Here is a 20,154-nt window from a genome sequence, read left to right as displayed (position 1 = left end):
TTTGAGATTCCTAGGGAGGTCATTACCTGCATTATGAGCAGGGTCAGCTCTTCTTTGAAGAACAGCCATATGACCATAGAATTGTCCTCTAAGTTGGAGACTCCTCCTCCAGTTCCTTATTATGGGACAGACATCTGGGAGCTCCCCTCCCTCCTGGACCTATCTTCCTAATGCCATCCAAAAACCTCTGCTCCTTCCAGAGCCTAATCATCTTAGAGACTGACTCCTCTATGCCCCAAATAGGAAAGGGGCCACCACCTCTGGGGTCTTCAGGCCTCCTTCCTGACTCTGTGCCCTTGCAGATCCTTTCTGCAGAGAACAAAATGTTTTATGCAAATGCAACATAAATTTAGGGGAAAACTGCACAGCAGCTCTATGGCTTGCTGCATCATTGCTACCCAATTTCTACCTGCTGGTGTTGGGGGATTTGCATGGCTTCCTCCTGAGCCTGTATAGGCACCACATGGTCTGGTCCTAAAATGAACACCATTCCCATACTCATGGCTCACACTGTGCTTTCTAGATCTGTTGACTCTGTGAAAATGATGAGGCTATTGTGAGGATGAAGCTCCCACCTCAGGCGCCCAGATCCCTCTTTCACTCAGGGTGAGCTGGTTCTCAATATGCAGATTTATGCAAATTAATCTACCACCCTTTTCTGCTCAGGGTGACCTGCTTCTCAAAAAGCAAACATAGTCAGATCTCACCAATCAGGCTATTTTCATATACATCTTTATTCCAGCCCCTGGGGCACACTTCTTTCAGCTTAAAACACTTTCATAAGCTTAAACAGTTCTTCCAGCTTAACCATTTCATTTCTTCCTACTCGGTGCAATCGTCCTTTAACATTTCTTCTTGCACAGTTCAACATTCATAGATTTCTTCCCCCTGAGCCCTCTCACACAGGCCTTTGGGCTCAGTACTAACTCAGTCCCCGGACACACAGTCTTTTCCCCTGGGACACACAGTACCTCTTCACTGTTCTGAACACACAGTCTTTTCAGCTGGGACACACAGTTCTACTACCTGGTTATCTAGGGCCTTCTTACCCCAGCCAGCTTCCTTGCTTTGCACACAGTTCACCACCAGCCTAAAGGGCTCAGCCAGTACTTCACATGGGGATCTCCAGCTCCAACTCCCAGGTCTCCTTCCGCAGCTAGCTCTGCTCTTTTTCTCCTCACCACCCAGGTGGGGTATTAAGTAGTTAATGGCCAAACAGGACCCAGCCCATAACCTGCTGCACCTGTTTCCACCTCCAGGACTCTCCCCGGTCCTAGCGACCTCCAGCTATACCTCCCCTTTCTGGCTCCCATTAGAGACTCACCCAGCCCTTCTCCCTGGACATTTTAGGGGTACAGCGCCCTCTAGGGGCCTAACCAGGGCAGGATAGCCTCTTCCTTATCACAACTCTCAGCCTAATACTGTGGCAGAATACCCTGGTCCCACCATGGAGACGAGCCCCTGTTACCGGCTTCACTCTCCATGGTGCCAGTCCACCTAGCAGGAGATTCCACTCCTTCCCCTGCCAAACCTTGTGCACCCTGGGGACTCACAATTCACTTCGACCCCAAGTGAGCATGACTTAAAAACCACACATTTGTACACTATGCCAGCCCTTTCTGGAGGTGCGGTGCCACATGAGTTTCCTTCTTTCTCCACAAAGCTTTTGCTGATGCTGCTGGCAGCATTGGTAGAGATTCGGCCACTCCAAGTACAGCAGCTGATCTTCATTCACCTTTTCTTTGTTGCAACTTAACTCTGTCTCCTGCCCTTCTACTCTGCATCTCAGCCAGCCAGTCCCCTCCTAGGTTCCCACAGGTACTGAAGACTGTTGACTAGAAACACTGCTGACTCAGCCTAGATTCAGCAGGGGAAGCAGAGCTCACTTCCTCTGCCCCCTTGCACTTCCTTCCAGCTGCTTGCACCAGACTAGATGTCTGCCCCGTCTGCTTGAGACATGCTGCTCAATATTCAGCACTATTTAACCTGCCAGGAACGGCTCCTGACTGGTTAAATAGCCATAAGCCAGCTAAGCGCTAACATTCAGTGTGAGATAGCCAGCTATCTTGGCCGAACGCTAGCGCTTAGATTGGTCATTGGCTATGTTGAATGACATAGCCGGTTAGTGTCAATATTCATTGGCTGACCGGCTAAGTTAGCAGCCAGATAGACCTGCATAAATAGCAGGTCTATCTTTGGCCGTTATAACTTAGCCAGTCAGCCAATGAATATCAGCTTAAGTAACTATGTGCAGAGGCGCCAAAACCCCCAAACATTCAATGCTGGTCACTGGATACAGCCCCGCAATGATTTCCAGGTTCGCTGCCGACTGTCGGAGGCAGCCCGGCTAACTCCCACGTTTTGAATATCGACTTAATACTATGTAGTGGCTCTGCTGCACTATTCTTACAGAGAGGAGAGTTAGCTTGAGAAGTTTTTCTCTGTCTCCATCTGCTGGAAGAGAGGCATACTGCATTCTTCTAGACTGATCTGGTAAAAACAATGAAGAAACAGATGTTATTGTAGATAGATTTTTGGAGCCCTACTAGTCCCTTCTTCTGAAACAACAACTGCTATGTATATATTTGGTTTCTTTTTTTTCCTGTTCAATAAAAGGTATAACTATCACCAAATTACATAATTTAACCCTGAAATATTAACATGTATGTAATAAGTAAACTGCTTTGGTTGTACCACAGAATCTCATAAACAGAAATATAAACATCAACTGTACCAAAACTGAGTCCAATCTAGACATGAAAGATCGCAATATTCTTTGCTTTGTCCATAGCAAATTTTATGCAAATTCTGGGGAACACAGCTATGAATAATGTCTCTTCTACATACCTGCACAGTATGGTCCAGTGGACTCCAAACCAAACCCATTTGGACACTGGTTACTACGGTCACCTGTGAAGTAAATGATTTTCAAGATTATTTAAGATTCAATAATATACCATCTTCTCAACCTCTGAATACTCTTGGGATTCTATGAAGGTTGCCCAAACTTGAGTATGGATCCCAGATCTGGTGTGTAAACTAATTAGCTAACGTGCTGTTAACAATCAATTGTTGATGTTAATTGGCACTAATTAGAACTTACGAATGGATCTGCCTATGTGATATTTTATTACACTGAGCACCTAAATTGTCTCACGTGCAACTCAAAAAGGGACATGATCATGGCAGGGGCATGGGTGTATCTGGGGCATTCCTAGAAATTAGGCGCAATGTCATAGAATATTTGGATTTCCACATTCAACTGCCATCAACTGGGCGTGAAGATTTACGACAGCTTTTTACAGATGTAAGTCCTCATGCCCAAAGTTGGGCTTGGGATTCTGTGCTAAGTGCTATTTTATAAAAGTTGCTTAGCACTAACCCCGGAATTCTATATATCATGCCAAGATTTCTGCATGGACATCAAAGTGTATTCCATAACAACACACATAACTTAATTTAACAAGCTAATCAGCACTGATAACTGGATGTTAACAAGCAATTATCAGAACTAATTGGCATTAATTAGAATTTCTACACACTACTTGCCAAGCATATTCTGTAATGTGGTGTGCATAAATTCTAAGTTACATAGTTGAAAAGTGGGCATAGTTATAGACATGTAATGGGTGGGCATTTCTAAAATCTATTTGTTATAGAATACACCTGCTCCATGCCTAATTTAAGCGTCGAAGGTTAGTTGGCATAATTGACCGTGACTAAATTTATTCACATGGACCAGCACTCGGTATATTCTATAAAGTACACCTAAATTAAAGTGTACTTTACAGCATACGCTTCGATTTCTGTGTGGAAATCTCAGTGCGATATATAGAATCTAGTCCTAACAGCCTTTATAGAATTGGCCTTTAGCTCAGATTTTAATGGTGCCTAACTTTGGGTGCCATTTGTTAAATCTGGTCCTTAAGCTTTTGAAATGTGTCAGTGTGCTTATTATACAATATGCTTAAAAGCCTTTGAAAGTAATTCTATAAACTGGCGCCTGCAGGTATACGCTACTTACATGCATCAAAGGTTCTATTAACTGACAGGCACCTATGTGCACTAGGTACTATTCTATAAGGTAGTGCCCAAGTACCATAGTGCCTAACTGTACGGGGGCGTACACATGGGCAGATCATGGGCAGACATGGGCATGTCTCCCATTTACATGCATAGTTTATAGAATAATATAAATTACATGTGTCACTTGGTACACTTAGGTGTGCCAGCCTATTGCCATTTATTTATCACTTATTTAGCCCACTTATTGACTAAATGGAGAACAATACAATATTCACACTTTAAAATAAACATACCAACGTATTCTAGACAAAATTCAGCACTGAATCACAACTCCATACCCCATATCAGACATATGCTTAACAAACAAGTGTGTTTTCATGGATGACAAAAAGGGTAAACTAGCAACCAACAACAGCAGAGTAGACAAAGATGGCTGGAGATCTTTTATTAACAGTTCTTTGTCTACTGTGCTGTTTGTTGCCTACTTGCTGTGTGCGGAGTGTGGACTCTTGTTTGTTTTCTGAAAAGGGGTAAACTACCAGGTAATTTGTTCCACAATAAAGGCCCGATGATGGAGCAGACTAGTGCATGAACCATGGCACAATACCTTTAGAAATTGAAGCCTGCATTCTAATGTCCAACGTTTCTTCCAGTTGGTTGTATTCTGCTCCAATAGAAGACACATGCAGGGTTTCTACCAAGAATGGCATCCGTCCTTGAGTTTGATCATATGTAATGGTGTGATTCCATGTGTAGGGTACACTAACCCCATCTATGGTAAATAGTCTTGTGGAATGGGCATAGAGCTGACCAGGTCCTGTTTGGATATAGTCCTCAGAATAATCCTGAAACAAACATACATATCTGTTAAGAAAATCACATGTATCTAACTATCCTCATCATTTCAAAGTGTCTGTAAATAAGATAGCAGACAACATGATTATTGTTACAGGAAGGGCTGTTAATTAAGAGCATATTTCAGTGAAATCTTCTAGCTGGACTCCAGGCTATGGTTCCTTCTGCTCCCTAGATGCTGAAGACATTGCAAAGATTTTCCCTGTTTGTATCTTTTCCATGACCGCTGTACTTTATCTACATTATTAGAATGCTTGGTTAAGGACCGCCACGTTTTCTACGGGGGAGACTGAGGGTCATAGAACTTGCAAGAGAGATCAAAATGAAAACAGCCAGATGGAAAAGTAGACCTAGAGATGAGGACATGAGCCTTAGGAGAAAGCATGTTTAATTTCACTCACAATGAAAATAGAAAACCAAAAAATTAATTGCATGAATAGTTTCTATTTAAAAGACTAGGGCATTCCTAACATTTTGATGTTTTACGTAGAGGGGCATAATTGAACGGGGCCGGCCAACTATAAGGGCGGCCATCTTCAAGGCCGGCCCCGTAAAGCGGCGTCCCGACCGTATTATCGAAACAAGATGGCCGGCCATCTTTCATTTCAATAATACAGTTGGAGCCGGCCAAATCTCAACATTTGGGCCGGCTTTAGAGATGGCCGGCTTTGGTTTTCAGCGATAATGGAAACTAATGGCGGCCATCTCAAACCCGTCCAAATCCAAGGCATTTGGTCATGGGAGGAGCCAATATTTGTAGTGCACTGGTCCCCCTGACATGCCAGGACACCAACCGGGCACCCTAGGGGGCACTGCAGTGGACTTCAAAAATTGCTCCCAGGTGCATATTTCCCTTATCTTGTGTGTTGAGCCCCCCCAAATCCCCCCCAAAACCTACTCCCCACAACTGTACACCACTACCATAGCCCTTAGGGATGAAGGGGGGCACCTACATGTGAGTACGGTGGGTTTTGGTGGGGGGTTTGGAAGGCTCCCTTTTACCACCACAAGTGTAACAGGTAGGGGGGGGATGGGCCTGGGTCCACCTGCCTGAAGTGCACTGCACCCACTAAAAACTGCTCCAAGGATCTGCATAGTGCTGTGATGGAGCTAGGTATGACATTTGAGGCTGGCATAGAGGCTGGCAAAAAAATGGTTTTTAATTTTTTTTTGGGTGGGAGGGGGGTTAATGACCACTGGGGGAGTCAGGGGAGGTCATCTGGTCAGTCCGGGCACATTTTTGAGGCTTGGTCATTAACAAAAAGGGACTAAGTAAGGTCGGCCAAATGCTCGTCTGAGCCAGCTTTCTTTTTTCCATTATTGGGTGAAGCCGGCCAACTCGTAACCATGCCCCCGTCCCGCCTTCTGTATCCTGCCGACATGCCCCCTTGAAGTTTGGCCGGCTCTGCGATGGAAAGCAGTTGAAGCCGGCCAAAATCGGCTTTCGATAATACCGATTTGGCCGGGTTTAGGAGATGGCCGGCCATCTCCCGATTTATGTCGGAAGATGGCCAGCCTTCTCGTTCGAAAATAAGCAGGATAGTAACATAGTAGATGACGGCAGAGAAAGACCTGTACGGTCCATGCAGTCTGCTCAACAAGATAAACTCATATATGGTACTTTATGTGTATACCTGACTTTGATTTGTATCTGCCATTTTCAGGGCACAGACCGTAGAAGTCTGCCCAGCAATAGCCCCGCCTCCCAACCACTAGCCCCGCCTCCCCCCCCACCGGCTCTGCCACCCAATCTCCACTAAGCTTCTGAGGATCCATTCCTTCTGAACAGGATTCCTTTATGTTTATCCCATGCATTTTTGAATTCTGTTACCGTTTTCATCGCCACCACCTCCTGCGGGAGGGCATTCCAAGCATCCACCACTCTTTACAGCCATAATAAAACAAAATGAAAATGTATAGAGTAGAAACTTCAACATTTTGGTCTAGACCTGTTAATTAGAACAAATACAACACAAAAAGGTGCCCTAAATGACCAGATGACCACTGGAGGGGCCTGTTCTATTAGAGCAGCAAGCAGGTCCCTGTAGTGGTCAGTGAAGTGCCCATATCTCACTCTACTACTACTATTTAACATTTCTAAAGCGCTACCAGGGTTACGCAGCGCTGTACAATCTAACAAAGAAGGACAGTCCCTGCTCAAAGGAGCTTACAATCTAAAGGACAAAGAAGTGCAGTCAATCAAATTGGGGGCAGTCTAGATTTCCTGGATATAGGTACAATGGTTAGGTGCCGAAAGCGACATTGAAGAGGTGGGCTTTGAGCAAGGATTTGAAGATGGGCAGGGAGGGGGGCTTGGCGTATAGGCTCAGGGAGTTTATTCCAAGCATAGGGTGAGGCGAGGCAGAAAGGGCGGAGCCTGGAGTTGGCGGTGGTGGAGAAGGGTACTGAGAAGAGGGATTTGTCCTGTGAGCGGAGGTTACGGGTAGGAGCGTAAGGGGAGATGAGGGTAGAGAGGTAATGAGGGGCTGCAGATTGAGTGCATTTGTAGGTTAGTAGGAGAAGCTTGAACTGTATGCGGTACCTGATCAGAAGCCAGTGAAGTGACTTGAGGAGAGGGGTCATATGAGCATATCGGTCTAGGCGGAAGATAAGACGGGCAGCAGAGTTCTGAACGGATTGAAGGGGGGATAGATGGTTAAGTGGGAGGCCAGTGAGGAGTAGGTTGCAGTAGTCAAGGCAAGAGGTAATGAAAGAGTGGATGAGAGTTCGTGTGGTGTGCTCGTAGAGGAAGGGGCGAAATTTGCTGATGTTATAGAGAAAGAAGCGACAGGTCTTGTCTGTCTGCTGGATATGGGCAGAGGAGAGGGAGGAGTCAAAGATGACTCCGAGGTTGCGGGCAGATGAGACGGGAAGGATGAGGGTGTTGTCGACTGAAATAGGGAGTGGAGGGAGAGGAGAAGTGGGTTGGGTGGAAAGACAATGAGCTCGGTCTTGGCCATCTTCAGTTTCAGGTGGCGGTTGGACATCCAGGCAGCAATGTTGGATAAGCAGGCTGATACTTTGGCCTAGGTTTCCACAGTGATTTCTGGTGTGGAGAGGTAAAGCTGGGTGTCGTCAGCATAAAGATGGTATTGGAAACCATGAGATGAGATCAGCGAGCCCAGGGAAGAGGTGTAGATTGAAAAAAGAAGGGGTCCAAGGACAGATCCCTGAGGAACTCCAACAGAGAGCGGGATGGGGGTGGAGGAACATCCATGAGAATGTACTCTGTAGGTACGGTGGGAGAGATAAGAGGAGAACCAGGAGAGGACAGAGCCCTGGAACCCAAATGAGGATAGTGCAGCAAGAAGTAAATTATGACTGACAGTGTCAAAAGCAGCGGATAGGTCAAGGAGGATGAGGATGGAGTAGTGACCTTTGGATTTGGCAAGGAACAGGTCATTACAGACTTTAGTGAGTGCCGTTTCTGTCGAGTGTAGAGGGCGAAAACCGGATTGAAGCGGATCGAGTATGGCATGAGAGGAGAGAAAATCAAAGCAGCAAGTATCTTGGAGAGGAAGGGTAGGAGGGAGATGGGGCGGTAGTTGGAAGGACAGGTAGGGTCTAGTGATGGTTTTTTGAGAAGTGGTGTGACTACAGCATGCTTGAAGGTGTCAGGGACAGTTGCAGTGCACTCTACCTGTTACACTTGTGGTGGAAAGTGTGAGCCCTCTATAACACACCAAAACCCTACTCTACCCACATATAGGTGACCCCTTCACCCATAAGGGCTATTGTAGTGGTGTACAGTTGGGGGTGGTGGATTTTGGGTGGGTTTTACAGAGCTCAGCAGATGAGATAAGGGGGTAACAGTGAAATGTGTACCTGGGAGCTTTTATATGAAGTCCACAGCAGTGTCCCCTAGAGTGCCCCATTACTCTCCTGGGAGGTCCATGTGACCAGTCTACTAAGAATGTTGGTTCCTTCTACATCCCAATGGCTTGATTTTCTACATTTTCCACTTGTACGTTTTTGTTTTTGTTTTTCAAAAATGGACCCAAAAGATGTGGCCATTTTTGAAAAAAAAAGATAGACATTTTGCTGTTTTGAAAAAGGCCATATTTCCTATTCAGATTTGGGATATTTAGCGCAAAATATTCAAAGTTCGAATGCCCCTCCACGTCTCTTGAATATTGTCTCTTTTAACATTTAACTCGGTGGCAAACCTAGTAAATATTTTGTGATTTGCTGCAAAAGGCCAGAGTCTGAAATGCCAATAATTTTAAAGGGCCTGCACCATATATAGCCAGGAAAATATCTAGAGATTGTCTCTCTTGATGCAGAACACAAAAAAGTAAGTTTAAAAAAATGATTTTTTTTTCTTCTACTGTACCTTTACACCGATGTCAGCAGAGGATTGTAGTTGTAATGTATATCCATTTACTACAATATCCAGTAACAAAGCTCCATCCGAATCCAAGCCCCGGGCAATGTGAGTCATACGCAAGATTTCTCCTGCAAATTTTAACAGCTGTCATTTAGAACCATTTGTACACCACCAAGCTGGCAAAGCATCTGTCTTTGTGAAAACTGTGTTGTTCTGGTTTGCAGGCAAAGAATTTGGAGCTATTCATTAGTCAATGAAACCTAACAAACCTTTCCAGTTTCTACTTGTCATGGTTTGGAATGTATATAGCCTGGGCAGGGCAGATTTAAGACATAGGCAAACTAGGCATGTGCCCCTGGTCCAAATGGTAAGGAGAGTTCCTAACAGATGTGTAATTCAATGGCCTCCAAAGCAGATTTTTGCCCTAAGTCAGCTAGTGGCAGGAAGAAAAGTGGGGAGACCGGAGCCACCATTGGCCAGTGAGGTCTTTCTATTCTCTCTATCCCTTCTGAGTTGCCCTCCTATTAGCAGGAATATTTGCAAGCAGCACTTCTTACCTGCTTCTTTCTCCTCTGACAGTTTTCCTTTGCAGTCAGAACCACGTAGAAGCCCAATTGTGGGAGTTTTAATATGTATTTATATTACAATAGGAGTCCCCAGGTGCTTGGTCCACCAAAGGGTTGATCCTGCACTAGGCTATAAAGCTGCTGCACATTCTGTTCTAGTTGAAACATGTCCATCCCACACTCAATTTTGATACAACAATCACAAGAGTCAATTTTTAAGGTGTTTAGGCTCTAACTTTGATTGAGTCTCCTAAACTGGCCTCTATGAAAAGTTACTAGAACTGAGTGCCTAAATTTATACTAAAATTTTACTAAATCCCTACATTTAGGAGACTAAAGTGAGTGGCAACAGGTGTGGATTTAGGGCATGGAAAAGAAGTTAACCCCGGGATTCTATATATCGTGCTGAGATTTCCAGAAGTGTATTCCATAACAAAGAGCATAACTTAATTAACAAGCAATTATCAGCACTAATTGGCATTAATTAGAATTTATGCGCATTTCTTGCTAAGCATATTCTGTAACGTGGTGCACGTAAATAACAGTCACATAGTTGAAAAGTGAGCGTGGCTATGGGCATGGATGGGCGGGTATGGGCATTTCTAAAATCTATGTGTGTTGTTATAGAATACACCCGTTCCACGCCTAAGTTAGGCATCAGTATTTACACCAGGTTTTACTTGGTGTAATTGACTGCAGTTAAATTTAGTCGTGTGGACTGGTGCTCAGCATATTCTATAAACCATGTGGAAAATTAGGATTATTCTATAAAGTACAGCTAAATTAAAGCATAAATTATAGAATATGCATAAGCGAATTCACTTCGGCACAGAATTTTTAGGCTTGATTTATATCATCTAGTCCTAAACGCTTAACACTGATTTTCAACACTGACGTATACATTAGGATCTTAAATGTAGACAAAAATGGCAGGTCTAAGTTTAGAAGAATAACTTTTAAACTCATAAACGCAGGTGAATTTTCAACTGAAAACTTAGGCTGCTAAGTTTGGCTGAAAATTGGGCGCAAATTTAGACACTTAACTTATGTGCCTAACTTTAGGAGTTAAATTGTTTTTTACTACTGGGCCCACAGAGTACAAAGATTGGCACTGTGTTTTCCTCTACTGATGATGATTGGTGAACTTGGCAGGAATGGGAAAGGCTAATGAAAATCTTTAATGACAACACCACAAGGGGAAAAGAAACTCAAAGCATTGACTTCAGATTTCTGTGAACTGTATGTTTTGCACTGAAACTGTACAGTGAGAAATGGAAGCTATGAAGTAGCTATGAAAGCTATTGGTTTCCATTTCACAAAGTGTCACAAGAAAACACTAGTACCAAATTGGAATGCAAAATAGATGTGATTTTTAACCTTGTTGCTAAACTATGTAAACCTGGGCCTTTAATGGGTTTATCAGTCGCCATGAGTTGCTAATAAGTAACATAATAATGCAGATGGTGGCTGTGTTAATACAGATAACAATGTAAAAACTCATACCTCCCCAATATAGAGTAAAGGTTTTTGCATTATAACTCTTATTAGCTTTTATAAATGTGCACCAATTTTACTAAGCTAAAAGGAAATGGGAAGCTATTTTATATCTTCTTACCTCAGTAGCAAAAGATCAAGTATGCATGTTATATCTCATCATATCAAATGCTATGGGCCCACTATTCAATGCTATTCAACCGGCCAAGAATGGCTCCTGGCCGATTAAATAGCGCTTAGCCAGCTAACCACTAATATTCAGTGCCAGATTGCCTATCTCCAATGAATATCAGCAATTAACAGCTGGCCGCTAACCAGTTATGTCGCGTGACTTAGCTGGTTAAGCACATATGCTCAGCATTAACTGGTTAAGTTTAGCAGTTAAGATAGGCCGCATAAATAGCAGGCCTACCTTTAACCACTAATGGAGAGATTCAAATGTTTACACGGAAAACATTTCCGACTAAGCGTATTCTATAAGCTGCACCTAGATTTACGTGCGGTATATAGACTATGCTTAGTCAATATCCCAGCACCTAAACTACGCACTTCCATTTACAGCATGTAGATTTAGATGCAGAGAGCCATATTCTATCACGACACGTGTAAATTTCGGATCGTCCATTTCCCTGCCCATACCCATGCCCTTTTTGCCTGCGGAAATTAGAAGATAGGTGCACTGTGTTCTAGAATACTGTGACAGAACAGTGTGTTTTAAGCATATAAAATGTATTGGGTATTTCCTGAAGTGCATTTCTCCAGTTTGGCCAGCAGGTGGTAAATTTTTATGTTTTGAAGCTGCTGCTGCAGAACTAAGGCTGTTTTCTTTATTTAAGCCTTTTGGAAAGGCAGTCTGCAGTATACTTTCAAAGATTGTTCTTCTGGACTCTGATTGGCCCAGGAGCTCATTTTCACTTGGATTTTACTGGCTTTTCCCCCCATCTTAGCCAGGAAGAAAAGAGAGTAGGATCTCTTTGCTGAGGCTCTGTGAACAGTTATATGTCCTTATCATCCCAGGTACTTTTTTAGAAAGTAAACAAATGTTTAGTTAGTATTATAATTGATCCATATTTCAGTTACCTGTTATTGTTTGCTGATTGCACTTTTTCTGTTCATTGTTCAATATTTTTAAGACAATAAACAATTTTCAGTTTATTGCCTCTGCCTGTCTGGACTGATAAAGAGTCCTGATGGTTTGTGTGTTGGGTCTGTGAGTGGTCATTATTGGTTGTTAACTGTTATCAATGTTAATTAGCTTGTTAAACTAATTATGTTATGCACATTGTTACTGAATATGCCTGGAGTTTGGCACAGATCTCTAGGCACGCTATATAGAATCTGGGGGTAAGCACTTAACTGGTTAGCGCTGAATATTGGTTTAATCGGTTACATTGCCATGGACAAAACTGAAACTGGATATTCAATGCTAGGTTGCCAGATATTGCATTACTGTTAGAGCTAGATTTTAAAAGGTAATACCGTGTTACCATGCGCTAACATACATTATTCACCAAGTCCAGTTTATGCAATAGGATCTATTTACTAATACCACACATTAACAGTATTATTATGTGCTAACATAATAGTGTATTTTAATAAATCTCAATGTATCAGCCCCATTTTGGTTAAAGTCACAGGGCCCAAAAATTCTGTAAATATTAAAATACTGTGAATAAAGTATAAAAAATTACAGATTCACAATTTAACTGATATGCAATTTAAAATGCAATCAATGACACACATGCTGAGTTCCTAAATTTACACACTTATTATTAGGATCATAAATTTATGTCCTACTTCCAACAAAACTTAGGAGTCCAAGTTTCCATTTGAAAATTCCTCTTAATTTAGGAGCATAAACGTTGTGCATATAGGACTAGATTATATATCACACCTAAAAATTTGGCAACAAAACAAAATAAACCTAAGAGCGTATTTTACAGAATAAGCCTAAATTTCAGCACGGTTTATAGAACACGCCGAGTGCCTGTACGTGCGACTAAATTTAGTCACAGGCATTTACGCCATGTAAAATCTGGTGTAAATGCTGATGCCTAAATTAGATATGGACTGGATGTATTCTATAACAATGTGCATAGATTTTAGAAATGACCACGACACGCACATGGCCATGCCCCCTTTTCAATTATGCACCTTAGAATTTATGCCCAGCATGTTAAAGAATAGGCTTAGACAATTTTGCATGCAAATTCTAATTAATGCCAATTATTGCCAATAATTGCTTGTTAATTGGCAATTACCAGCGCTGATTGGTGTGCTAACCAATTAGGCTATGTAAACTGTTCTGGAGTATGCTTTGATTTCCGCACACTTATTTATTTTAAAATTTATATACCACCTTAAAAACTAGGCGGTTTCCAAAATTACATACATAATAAAAACAAAACACAAAAAAATTATGAACCAAACCAATTGTTACCCATTAGATTAAAATCAGATAAACAATATAGTAATCACTACTCAACAAAATGCTGCCACAGAAAGCTGTGTTTAAGCTGCTTCTTAAATCGAAACAATCATTACATAAGCGTTAAGTGACCTTTGAGTGCACTCCATAGCTGTGTACCAGTCACTGTAAACAATGATGACCTTGTTTCTGTATAGTGTGACTGCATAATTAAATCCAATGACAACTGCATGGTTTTATCTGACCTCAAAGATCTCGGCGTAACATATAGAATCTGGGGGACAATTTATGCCTGATGTCTAATTACCTAGATTTATGAGTCCACTTATGAGCCTAGTGCTGAAATCCAATGCTAAGCTTTCAACTTTTATCCTCACCGTACATTCACCCTTGTTGTCACTCACATGTTAAGGGTAATTCTACAAAGAAGGCATTTTCATTCAATTCAATTCAAATCAATTCTTGTATACCGCTAATATCCCCTTTTCTAGGGTTCAGTGCGGTTTACATTCTAGGTGAGACAAAAGCAAATAGTGTAGGTTTCAGAAACATTAGAGACCATTGGTGGAATGCATGAGACTAAAAAATATTAAGGAAAGGATAACGGATGATACTAGGAGGCATTTTCATGGAAAGAATGCATTTTCATGGAGATATTCAGCGACCTGTAGAGCCTAACTTGGGAAATGCTGTGGAAATTTTCTGTAGGAATCCACATACCCTCCTATTCATTGAGACAACCGAGGATAGGGCGGGGTGGGGGGGGTGGGCATTAATTGCACCTGAAGGGAACACTGAGGTAGTGAGTAAACCAAGGAATACTGTGCCCAGTAAGAAACAATCTCAGAAGGGGCACAAGCCTTCTTGTAATTTCCATGCTCAGCTCTATGTATCCTTGTTACAGAGGACAGATGAGTAAGAGGAAGTGAGATTGCTCAAGATTGAAAATAGTTATTATGGACTTACATGGAAGCAACTGTCTGGAAAAGGCTGTGAACTGCTGGACCTGTCAGTAAACTTTTATTTTCTTTGGGAACTGCATCACTGTTTTGCCGACTGATTATTGATTTAATGGAATCACCAGGACACTGGGAGGTCCAAGAGAAAGTTCAGTTCCCTCAGGGAAGAACTCCTGAGTGAAAAATGAGTGTTTTCATAGCCTGAATAATCTAGTTTTCATAGACTGACTTACTGAACACAGTATTCCTGTGATCTCAACTAATTAGTAGTTGTTAAACAAATATGACTTTAATTGATTTGTTTATCTATGTTACTAACCAGTTGCAAACTCCACTTGTGACTCTCTCTTGAAGACTCCATTGGTGAGAGTGAACCCATTAACCGCTTCTCCAATTTCCTTGGCTGTTGTCCAGTACACGGGATTTATGATGGACACAAGCTTCCTCATAGCAGGGCCTTAAAGACAAGATGAATATATTTTTAAAGGTCTTTATTTTTAACTTGTTTTTCAAGTACAGCCAACCCTCCTCATACAATTTATACCATTAAGAATTACAAAATCTTAACCTCCCCTTATATCATTTCTTACATCCCCTTTGTGCTACCCTTTGAACAAATCATTAATACCACTTACAAATTATATTGTGACAGATGTCCCATCCCATATCACATGATTTAACTATAAGTTCCTTCTATCTACAGCTCCATTACGTCTTTAGCATACAACATATATCACTTAAGGTGATATCAAATGTCAGTTTTCAAAGTTTGGGAACCTAAATTATGGAATGAGTTGACTTTGACCATGAGATTTATACATCTGTAGACCAGTTTAAACACAAATTGAGAACATTGCTGTTTCGACAGGCATATGGAGACTGAGTCATTGCTGGATTGTTATCAAATTGATTCTTTTAGAGCGCTTTTTGATGACTGTATTTACAAAAGAGCTGAGAACGAATGATATCTTGGACTGAGGAGATAATGCTATTAGTGTTTGTATTGTTATCTATTTAGTTTGTGCTACTGTTTTTAATATTATGAATGTTTTACTTGTAAGCCGCCAAAAACAATTTGGACTGAGCAGGTTATAAGTAGTTTAAATAAATAAATAAAACTCCTCATTCTCATCTTCTTTCCCCCTCCCCCCCACCAATAGCCTAACTAAGTACCTCCTTCTTCTATCCAACCCCCTATCCTACCTTTTCCCAGATTACCCATCCCAACCACCAACAATCCACCTCCACTATCCCCATACATTTTAAAATCCATGAAGCCTGATAGGGGTACAAAGTTATTTCCACAATGGAACATGAGGTTATGAGAGGAGGAAAAGCCTTGGTGACATGGGCTATGTAAGTTCTACTTTTGCAGTTACTCTGTAAAACTCCCTGATACAGGCTCTGTTTTCCAACTGGGAATCTTAGAATGATGCTGATTATGTAACTCACAGACTCTAGATCTCAGCTCTTAAACAGGTCTGGTTTATGTGAAAATTTGTGAAATATGGGGCCCTTTTATTAAAGGGTATTATGCCCTAGCGCATGAAAAAAAAAAACAGGCTAGCACAAAACGATAAAGCATTTTGCGGCATTTTTGCCTGTTAGTGTGCGCTTTCTCGCATGCTAGCTATTTTTTAAAAATATTTTTTGGGTGGAGAATGGGCATCGAAGTGTTAACCAGCTAGTGCATTCGCATTAGTGTTTCTTAACTGGCTAACGCTGAGTTAATGTGGGAGGACTTAGTGCCTTCTAAACAGCAGGTAGTAAGTGCTCCAGGACCACCTAAATAGCAGTCCTGAAGTTGGCTACTATAAACTTAACTAGCTAGCACAGAATATTAACCTGACCGGTTAAGTTTAAACCAGCCAAAAATCTGGATATTTAATGCCGGTCACCAGAAATGGAACGGCATTAAACGTCTGGGCTCAGTGCCAATTGTGTCTTTGGAGTAAAGCAGACGAGACACAGGATTGAAAGCTTGCTTTTGGAGTACAGCAGATGAGATATTTGACTGAAACTTATAAGTGTGATGAACCCCCTGAAGCAGCGGAAGTGAAACTGGGATTCCCTGTTGGGTTGTATTCAGCGTCTGATGTTGACACCGTGACAGAGCAGCGATTGGATTTAAGCTAAGTGATATGCATCTGTAAGACAGTAGAATATTGTAAAGAATGAAGTACAGTGACATTCTGTGATCTATGGATATATGAACTTGCTTATCACATGAAACCCGAAACACTAACCTATTGTGGAGTTTTTTTTTTTGAGCCAGATGATGGTGCGCCGGTCCCACGCCTTATAGTCTGATGCTCTTGGGCTGGCTGGGTGGCGTTACTGAGGCTTTTTTTCTCCACTACGAAGCACAGTGAAGTGGTGATACAGGGGTGGTAGCTTGTTCTTTTATTTACATATTTGCACAGTGAGTGTGAGACTGTGGTTTGAGTTTCGAATTATCTTTTGAGCTTGAGTGAACTAATAATGTGAATAAACTAAACAAAACATTATTTTTTAGTAATTTTTTGAAGGACATTTGTACTCAGCTCTTCTGTAAATACAGTCATCAAAGGGCACTGTAAAAGAATCAATTTGATAACAATCCAGCAATGACTCAGTCTCCATATGCCCGTCGAAACAGCAATGTTTTCAGTTTGTATTTAGAATGGTCTACAGATGTTATAGATGTGGGCGTTCCCATGCTAAAAAGATAGCACATTTACATCATCGCGCACTAACTGGTTAGTGAAATGGTTAATGCGGGCACGCTTACTGCCTTCTACATAGGTGACAGTAAGTGCTCATGTGGTAAGTTTTTTAAAATCCCCGAGAGCTAATGATAACAGTGCACAGCCATAAATGAAATTAATATGAAAAAATAAGAGTTTTTTTACAGCCGTGTCCTTAGCATGTGAGAAAGACCCACATATGGGCAAGCTAAGACCAGTTCTTACTGCAGCTTTTTAAAGGACCCATTAGTGAGGGGGTATCATATTTTACCACAGCTTAGTTTATGGCAGGAGTCACTAATCTGCAGTAACTCAGTACTGAAGGCTAGTAATTTCCATAGTAAATGAAAACTGTAACTTGTGATCACCCTCCCAGACTGCATTATTCTTCTCCCTGGGTATATCTTCAAGGAGCTAGTGCTGCGCTAAGTGGCACATGTATCCTCTTCCCCTCTAAAAAAGATTCTCCCACTCCCCTAAATGTAGCACCTGGACCTCCAACAAGACCTCAACTCTCTTGAAAGCAGCTCCAGGTAATGGGGGTTTTCCCTGATGTCTAGCAGCTGGAGCAGAAGTTATCCTTTAGCACTCCATCCCCATTGGGTACCAGGTAAAAAAAAAGGGTGCCATAAGAACATAAGAATAGCCATACTGGGACAGACCAACAGTCCATCTAGCCCAGTATCCTGCATCCAGCAGTGGCCAATCCAGGTCATAAGTACCCGGCAGAAACCCAACTAGCAGGACCACTCCATACCATCAATCTCTGGGTAGGCAGACGCTTCCCCATGTCCATCTCAATAACAGACAACAAACTTTTTCTCCGGGAACTTGTCCACACCTTTTAAAAACCCAGATACGTTAACCGCCATTACCACATCCTCCAGCCACGAGTTCCAGAGCTTAACTATTCTTTGAATGAAAAAATATTTCCTCCTATTTGTTTTAAAAGTATTTGCCAATGACCCCAGTGGTAGTTTTGCTGTACCACCACCAGAGCTCAAACTACCAAATAAGAGGGTTTTGTTGGAGGTCCAGGGGCTGCCTTTAAGGGTATAGGGGGTGTTGTTGTGTGCAGGTGGTCCACATGCCACTTCACGCAGCACTTCCTCTTTAAGATGGCACCCAGGAGCAAAAATAATGCCAACTCAAAACTGACATTATTTTTCCATGAATAATATAGCTTGTGAAGTCCACCACAAACTGCTTTTTTCAATTTGAATATGTGGCAAATAACGTGTTATTTCCTCAACGTAATAAATCCCAAAAATTCAAACAGTAACTACCATGCTTAGATTTCTGCAGCATCTGTTTCAAACTCTGTTTAACAATACTGACTTGCAGTTGTGTCCAATCCTTGACTGAATCTTAAATCTGATTCAAAGACCGATGTAAACCTATATGAATGCACATACATTTACTGAAGGAAGAAAACAGCCTCACCAAGACTCCGGGGCACATTTGTAAATTTTGCTTGTATTATCCTAGTGTTGGAATCAGAACCACCTGCAATGGTCGCATTTAGGAAGGCAATTCCAAATTCAACATCATTAATATTTCCAATAACACTTCCTCTGGCATGCTGAGGTCCACCTGTGGAAAATAAGAAACCCCAGAAAAACAAAAATGTGATGCTCTTTCTTGGTAGTCACAGAAAACTTGCAAAAATGTCAACTGGTATATACAAGTTAAAAATTAGCTGAATCTAAAGTGCAGGAAATGGTGCCTTACAGCTAACATAACAATTTCACCTGCTATAAAGGAGACACTAAAACAGACATTTTCAACTCATTTTTCTTCCTTATTCCACTACACTATTCCATTTAAGGAATTACATAAGGAAGTGATTCAAGCTGTCATGAAAACCGGGAAAATATATTTTTGAAACATGAATCAATTAGTACTATTTTTTAAAGACAATTTTCTAAGAAAACATTTACATAAAATACTATAGGGTGCTCTGAAATTTAAAGGGAGGTGTCCCAGAAGATCTTTTGTAGGAAGAAACAGGTCAACAGAAACATTTTCTCAAGAAATTGCATTGCTTCATATACGTTGCTACACATGTTTTGTTTCATAAAATATACAAAAAGGTATTTATAAGCCTTTTGTAATAAAACTGCATTGTAAAATTAGTCTGCCAAAGGTAGAGCTTTTAAGAGCATAAAACAAAAATTAAAAAGCTTGTGGTATGTTTATATTCATACTGAAATTCCTGCTTCACTGGATGATGAACATTGCTCCAAAATCTTTAATTTTTCTACTGGTTATAAGATTTCCTTTTAATATAATTCATTTTTGCTCCAGCTTTCCAAATAAAGCTCAAGGTAGCTTTTAGCACGTTTAAGATTCAGATGCAATAAATTTCTTCTCCAGAGAACTTGCAGTCCAACTGGCGCAATGCAATAGCGGAGGTAATGTTACAAGGGATTTGAGCACGTGAAGCAGAATTTAAACGCTCAAGCAAGTGCCTGTAAGACTGTCCAGAAGAATGCATGCATAAAAGGAAGTGCTCAGAAAACACTGGCTCCCTTTTACTAAGGAGTGTTGCTGCATGTTAATTACTAAAATGAATGTACCATAACTGCAAAGCCTCTGCACAAACTGTTGAGGGCCAGCATTTTCCCATAATGTTAACGCAGAGACAATATACTTGCCCCTTGTTAACTGCACTGCAGATCACTGATGAACCCCTAGAGTCAGCATTAACTGCTCTACGTTATCTGTTGCAATAACATGCAGTAGTGTGCCACAAGTGTAAGGAGCAGCTCCC

The 20,154-nt window shown here is 41.5% G+C and overlaps 1 protein-coding gene across 2 annotated transcripts in view; it reads right to left on the bottom strand.

Moving 5' to 3' along the window:
* HMCN1 (hemicentin 1) overlaps window positions 1–20,154 on the bottom strand; it is a 672,624-nt gene that overhangs the window by 52,346 nt on the left and 600,124 nt on the right. For both annotated transcript variants that reach the window (XM_030206904.1, XM_030206905.1), the window contains exons 94-98: window positions 18,825–18,974; window positions 14,975–15,112; window positions 9,215–9,336; window positions 4,634–4,871; window positions 2,848–2,910 (exon numbers count right to left, since the gene is read on the bottom strand). In XM_030206904.1, coding sequence (XP_030062764.1) covers window positions 2,848–2,910; window positions 4,634–4,871; window positions 9,215–9,336; window positions 14,975–15,112; window positions 18,825–18,974 — 711 coding nt within the window. The remainder of the gene's footprint in view (window positions 1–2,847; window positions 2,911–4,633; window positions 4,872–9,214; window positions 9,337–14,974; window positions 15,113–18,824; window positions 18,975–20,154) is intronic.

Source organism: Microcaecilia unicolor, chromosome 6 (assembly GCF_901765095.1).
Source record: "Microcaecilia unicolor chromosome 6, aMicUni1.1, whole genome shotgun sequence".
NCBI lineage: Eukaryota > Metazoa > Chordata > Amphibia > Gymnophiona > Siphonopidae > Microcaecilia > Microcaecilia unicolor.
This window is presented reverse-complemented; position numbering and strand designations above follow the sequence as displayed.